This window comes from Nanorana parkeri, unplaced genomic scaffold (genome assembly GCF_000935625.1).
Source record: "Nanorana parkeri isolate BGI_ZX_2015 unplaced genomic scaffold, ASM93562v1 scaffold131, whole genome shotgun sequence".
NCBI lineage: Eukaryota > Metazoa > Chordata > Amphibia > Anura > Dicroglossidae > Nanorana > Nanorana parkeri.
In genome coordinates this window covers 648,865-656,022 of record NW_017306399.1, presented here as the reverse complement: position 1 = coordinate 656,022, position 7,158 = coordinate 648,865, and the positions used below count along the sequence as shown (strand labels likewise).

The following is a 7,158-nucleotide window of genomic DNA, read 5'->3' as shown; positions in this document are numbered from 1 at the left end:
ACGCAAAACAGTTTGTCGCAGTCGCGTCCAGTCATTTTCCGCCACCTCCGCACTGGGCCAAACGATTAAAAACAAAAAAAATGAATAAAAAGGTGCAGTTTTTTCCTTAATTTTCACACACGTCGCGTGATTTTTCTTCTTCTTCTCACAAATCCTTGTAAGTTGTAGCACTCGAAATGGGGAAAAAAAAACCAGTGGAGGCGCTAGACCACAACTGCGCTGATTTCCCGACGGTCTCTGGCGTCACTGTAGTGTGGTCGTAGTACTAGCACAAGTTCATAGTCACTAATAATTGTACATTTTGTATAATAGAGTGCTTTACGTTATTATTATTTATTTTTTTTCATTTATAGGGACTGTTCCACCGGAACTCCTGGAAAAGGGTCGCATCTGTATAGAGAAGGAGTGGCTTTGCAAAAAAAAAAGGCCGGGCTTCGCAATGAGAGTGTTTTTATAGCAAGTCAAAAAAATAATAATAACTCGGCCTAAGGCTACCTGGAACCACCTAAATATTTATGCTACCAATGAAAAACACTTCAAATGCTGTGAATCCCAACTTTCCCCCCCCCCAATGGGGACTTTTCTTGAGACCCCCAAAAGGTGAGGAGAAAAAAAAAAATTAAAGTAAAAGAGAAAAGGCAGATGAGTGATGGTGTCTGCCGCGCGACCGCGTGTGATCGTTCTTCTCCTTCGATGCTGTTCTGCTGTTACGGTCAGTTTTTTTTTCCCCTTCCTCTGGCGCCGAGTGACCTAGGCCAAGTTGACGTTGGTTTCTTCAAAAGTTACAGAGATGAGAAGGGGGGTAGGTGGTCTGTCGGGTGGGCGATAGAAAACTGCGACCTTTTTATCCCAGGTACCAGGACTGCAACGACAAGAAGGGATACAATTTTATTTTTCACAACTGTTTGAATTTTTTAATCATTTTTATTGTTATTTATTATATTTTACTTTTATTATTATATATTATTTCAGCTTCAACTGCCAATTGTACATTCCTTTCTTGTGTCCTTCCATTACATAAACCTAAACTTTGCTAAAGCACTGTGTACCATCAAATAAAATAAATAATAATAAATAAATAATTATTAATTAAAAAATAAAATAAAAAGTGTTCGTGGCATTTCTCTGGGCAGGTTACCGGATGATGACAACAGTGGCCAATGCTTGCGTATACAGGTGAAACTCGAATAATTAGAATATCGTGCAAAAGTAATTGCAGTAAGTGCTGCAAAAGGGGCCCAAACCAAGTACTGAGTACATATGCATGCTTGTACTTTTCAGAGGTCCGATATTGTTCTATGTACAATCCTTGTTTTATTGATTGCATGTAATAATCTACTTTTTTGAGGTTGTGGATTTGGGGTTCTCGGGGTTTTCATGAGCTGTAAGCCATAATCATCACAATGATGACAAATCACGGCTTGAATTATCTTGCTTTGCATGTAATGAGTCTCTCTCATATATTAGTTTCACCTTTTAAGTTGCATTAGTGAAATAAATGAACTTTGCACGATATTCTAATTATTCGAGTTTCACCTGTAGGATGCGGCCGCTTGTAGTCATCACTGAGACAGCTCGTCCAAGGGTGACAATGCAGGAACATTTGGAGACCGGGACAGAGTGTTGTCACTGCATAACAGGAAGTGCCTAAACAAGGACCTTTAATGGCAGGATCACCAGGTAATGCAGATTTGAAAATAATAAATTAATTTTAACGTTACATTAAGGCCTCATTCACACAAGAAACGGCCGGCATGTACAGCTCTGTGCTGCGTGCACGGTCGTATCGGGCAGCTCCCGGGAAGGACAGGTGCTGTGTGTGATTAGTACGCAGCCCCTGTCCTTCTCTATCGGAGTATGCCGCCCTACACTCAACAGCCCTGCACGTCCGTGCGGGTGTCCATACTCGTACACTGAGAAGATGGATCCTGTCTGCATCCGCGCCGGAACACCCGCACCCACCTGCACTTAGGGTGAGCGTACGGCCGCGTACTCCCATAGAGAAGGACGGGGGCTGCGTATTAATCACACCCAGCACCTGTCCTTCCCGAGAGCTGCCCGATACGGCCGTGCACGCAGCACAGAGCTGTACGTGCCGGCCTTTTCTCATGTGAATGGGGCCTAAAGGACAACTCCAGATAAAACGTTTAACCCATGCATTGGGACTACCCCAGCGCTGCAAGGGTTAGGTGCAGGGGTAGCTCACGTTTGTCTAGGTTCAAAAAATAACAGTCATACTCGCCTGATCCTCGGAGCCATCTGGCTGTGACAGCGCTCCTTCCTGCCTGTCTCCTTCTCAGCTGCAGCGATGGTACATCCCTCGGCGTCCTCACATCCAATACACTGTGTGTGGAAAGTAATGACTCGGGCACCTTAAACCTCTGCAGCGGAGGGGGGAGAAAGGCGGAAGAGACCGATCTAAGAGCAAGTGTTCTATCGAAAACTCCGACTTGTCGAGCTCTCCGACTGGTGATGTCACAGTCGGTGCCTGCCAGTAGGAGATCTACACCAGATGGAGCTAGTGCGCATGGGCAGAAAATCCTTGTCGACTGTCTAACTATTGCCACTGCGCCTGCGCGGCTCATCGGATTCTATAACCTACTACAGTTATATTTGTCCTAGGTTATGGAAGCCGATAGCTGCGCAGGCACAGCGGAAACTGTGGTTGTGGAATCATGTGGCCACGCAGGCGCTGTAACATAATATAACCTTTGACTAGGTTATAGAATCCGATGAGGCAATAGCCACTGCGCCTGTGCGGCTCATCGGCTTCTATGACCTAGGACAAGTATAACTGTAGTAGCTTATAGAAGTGGACAGCCGCGCAGGCGCAGTGGCAATAGTTAGACAGTTCGAGAAGAATTTCCTGGGCATGCGCACTAGCACCATCTGCTGTAGATCTCCTGGCAGTCAGCGGATGTGATGTCACCAGTTGGAGAAGTCGACAAGTTGGAACTTTCGATAGAACACCGGCTCCGAGGATCAGATGAGTACAACTTTTTTTTGTTTTTGAACCTAGATAAAAACAAGCACTTAACCCTTTCAGTGTGGGGGGCCGCCCCACTGACCAAAGCAAACCCTCTTCCCGGAGCTGTGCCCACAGGCTTATAATGGATTCAAATGGGTTCTGCACTCCAATGTAAGTCTATAGGAATGCAAAAACGAGCCTCAGCCAGGTCAGGAGGTCACCGGAAGGTCAAATGCACCTGTCAGAAAATTCTAAATGACCTCAGAAGCGTCTCAAACTGATCTCTTCGACACAAGACCTAACCCGATATACGTCCAGACCAACTAAACTCTATGACCTCATATTGCGTGACGGCACAGATTCTATAGAACTTTACACCGTCCATGCAAACCCGTGAAGCGGCTTGTGAACTACTGTGGCCAACGCAGTCCTGCAAGGGGATTAGCCGCATGCAATTCTGAATGCGTTATGGAGTTCTTTAAGCTAAACTCTCCAATATTCACCAACCTCCAGCCATGTGGCACCCACAAGCCCCCTCAGTGCTGCTGACATCATCTCCCTGCCTTCTTCTGGGTCTAGGGAACTTTGGTCATCATGAGCGGGCCGGGGTGACATAACCTCCTGCACATACGCATGGGATTTCCTTCTCCCAGCACAAAGGTGTACAGGGAATGCGAAGCTGAGTGTACATACTAATGCATCATGCGAGGGGGGAGGTCAGAAGCCTTTGCGGCAGAACAGACATTGTCCATCTCTTCTGCAATCAGAGATCCGTCAGGGTTACGTTCCGCTTTAAGGCCGGATTCACTCCGTTCCACGTGTGTGCAAGACACATAATCGTTTTTTTTTAGAACACACTAAACTGCAGCACATAATGGGGATTTCTGCTTGAAATGCATTTTCATGCAGCAAAATGCATGCGTTTTGTTGCATGTGAACAGACCCATAAAGCCTATCTACAGGTAAAAAAAATGTTTTACTCCTCGAGGTGGTGCTTCCCCCAGCACTGCAATGGCTAACGGCCCATTTATGTCTAGGGGTATGGTGAAGAGGACTTTTACTCACCCGCTGGTGGTGGGCGCTCACCTTTTCCCCCTCTGGCTCGTGGAATGTCCATCGGCATCCTCATTTATAATGTAGGGCTATGGGCGCTCACCTTTTCCCCCTCCGGTTCGTGAAATGACCCTCGGCATCCTCATTTATAATGTAGGGCTATGGGCGCTCACCTTTTCCCCCTCCGGTTCGTGAAATGACCCTCGGCATCCTCATTTATAATGTAGGGCTATGGGCGCTCACCTTTTCCCCCTCCGGTTCGTGAAATGACCCTCGGCATCCTCATTTATAATGTAGGGCTATGGGCGCTCACCTTTTCCCCCTCCGGTTCGTGAAATGACCCTCGGCATCCTCATTTATAATGTAGGGCTATGGGCGCTCACCTTTTCCCCCTCCGGTTCGTGAAATGACCCTCGGCATCCTCATTTATAATGTAGGGCTATGGGCGCTCACCTTTTCCCCCTCCGGTTCGTGAAATGACCCTCGGTATCCTCATTTATAATGCAGGGCTATGGGCACTCACCTTTTCCCCCTCCGGTTCGTGAAATGTCCCTCGGCATCCTCATTTATAATGTAGGGCTAGGGGCACTCACCTTTTCCCCCTCCAGTTCGTGAAATGTCCCTCGGTATCCTCATTTATAATGCAGGACTATGGGCACTCACCTTTTCCCCCTCATTCCCCTTATTCCGCTCTGGCTTCTGGAATTTCCCTCGGCATCCTCATTTATAATGCCAGTGGCAGCGGGGGATCAGGTAAGTCCTTAGGTCCCCTAGACATTAACGGGCAGTTAACCCTTGCAGTGTGGAGGTAGCTACGTGGCAAGGGTAGGTGTTTTTTTTTTTAAAGCTTAAAACGTTAAAAAAAAGTTCCAATGAATTTTGGGCTCTTCCATTATTCTCCTGAATCCTCTTCCAGAAGTCCTAGCAAGCCGGCTCCTCGCCCCTCCGACACATGAATGGACTTTCTGTGTGTAAACAACCTGCAGCTTTCAGTTCTGCTGCACTACGTCCGTTTTTGCTTTTTTTTTTGGCTTAAATTATGACCCCCCCACCCCACCTCCTGCCGGCAAACCAGTGGGACCCCACACTTGTGTGTTTAATTAATCTGTCTTCCCCTGGCACTTTTGGAAAAGTTAGACAAAGGGCCAATTATTCGGTTTCGCTTTGCGGACTTTTAACAGGGGGTCTATTTGCATGGGAAAACAAAGTACAAGATTCCAAGAGAAGTCGAGGAGTCCCCCCCTCCCCTTTTCCCTTCCCCCCCCCCTAAAAAAACATGCTTCTGAAATACTTTAGCTGCTTAAGGAAGAGGATGTGAGCTGCGATTCAGCAACACCAATCAGCTTCATGACATGTTTAAATTTAAATGCTAAGCGCATACTCTCGGAGTTACTTTAAAGGTTAGTTTTTAATCAATAGAAGGTGCCGAGTCGGGAGTTTTATTTTAGCTGTGCGGTGCAGCTCTGCAGCCTTTTGTCTGGTGAGACGGCGTTTTAAAACTTTTTTTTTCTTCTCCTCCTCCCTTCCTCTCTCTCCTTGTTGCTGAAGACGAATCTTGCACGCTGTGCAGACATTGGAGTTCTATTGCACCCTGGGGTAGGAGTGCATCGGTCTTCTTTGCGAAGAGGAGGGTAACTTCTTTTTGCTGTTAAAGCAGAACTCCAGGCAAATGTTAAAAACTCCACTTTTGATACCCATTCACACTGGAATCGGCCCGCACATACAGCTCTGTGCTGCGTGCATGGCAGTAGCGAGCAGCTCCTGGGAAGGACAGGTGCTGCGCGTTATTAGTACGCACCCCCTGTCCTTCTCTGTGGGACTACCTATGCTCACCCCAAGTGCAGGTCTGTAGGGGTGCGTGTTTCCTGGCTCGGACGCAGACAGGATCCATCCTGTCAGCGTACGAGTACGCTCACCCGCACGGACGTGCAGGGTGGGTGAGCGTAGGGGGGCATTCGGCCACGTAGTCCCATAGAGAAGGACGTGGGCTGCATACTAATCACACGCAGCACCTGTCCTTCCCGGGAGCTGCTCGGTACGGAGCTGTACGTGCGGGCCGATTCCAGTGTGAATGAGGGCTTAGGGCGTAACATGAAACATTGTTGCATTTTCACCTTTTATCACTTACTGGGCTCTTCCCACTGGGCTGCCGCTTTATCACACCTAATGCTCCCTTCTATACTGCCTAGCCGTACTTCAGTGTAGTGATGGTCAAGGCAGAACTACGCAGCAAAGTTACTCCATTGCTCCCCTTGCACCCCCTGCACTTGGTCATGTGATCTGATGCCAAAACCCCAGGAGTAAGGGATGCCTAGGGCCCTCAGTAGCTTTCCTTCACAGCTCTGCAAGGAAGCATTTGCCCAGTACAACTCTGAGTCGGTAATACCGGAAAGAAGAAGCGGGAGGGGGGTCTCTGGAATGAGTTCCTGGTTCTGTACGCCCTGCTGTGGCCATTATGAGAGGCTCCCGCCATTCCAGCTGGATTTGTACTTATTCCTGCAAAACGAGGAACAGGATCACTCCAAGGTGGATGGAAACACCCAAAACTTCTACGTGGGCAGGAGCAGAAGTGGCCATTCTAGTACGAGGGATCTTACTGGATTCTCTTACTGTTGTAAAGGAGAATCCAATAAGAAGCCAGGAGCTGATTTAGTTTACCGGACTTTACTTATAACTAAAATATGACTTTTGGATGGGCTGCGGTTTTATTGTTTTGTGAGCATTACTGGGTTTTTGATGGGGTATCATATGTCAAGGAATACGCCCCCGGACAGATTCCCCCTCTCTAATCTTCCCAGTGATCACTGTGTGGGACTTAGTAATGGAAAATCTTGTTCTAGGGACAGTTGTCCCAAGAACAAGAGGTAAGTAGAAATCTTCCAATAAGGACAAGTGTCTAAGAGGGCAATTCCCGCTTTTCTGTGGCATCTCCAAGGAAGCAAGTGAAGGGAAATCTCTCCAGCAAGGCACAGACAGTAAAAAAAAACCTGACAGAGGTTTTCACGCTTCCCTATTCTATCTACAGCCAAGAGAAACAGTTATGGTCATGCATATACTTCAAGGCCACAGGTTTGCTTTAAAGCTGAAGTTGAACCCGCTTATAGTTTGCTTTCCCTGCCCCCCCCTTAGTTTTCTTT

At 47.5% G+C, this 7,158-nt stretch overlaps 1 protein-coding gene across 11 annotated transcripts in view; it reads right to left on the bottom strand.

The window, feature by feature from the left end:
• Positions 1–622: 622 nt before the first annotated feature.
• NFIA (nuclear factor I A) overlaps positions 623–7,158 on the bottom strand; it is a 312,201-nt gene continuing 305,665 nt past the window's right edge. For all 11 annotated transcript variants that reach the window (XM_018553863.1, XM_018553862.1, XM_018553864.1 and 8 more), the window contains one exon: positions 623–862. In XM_018553863.1, coding sequence (XP_018409365.1) covers positions 845–862 — 18 coding nt within the window. In that variant the 3' untranslated portion in view covers positions 623–844. The remainder of the gene's footprint in view (positions 863–7,158) is intronic.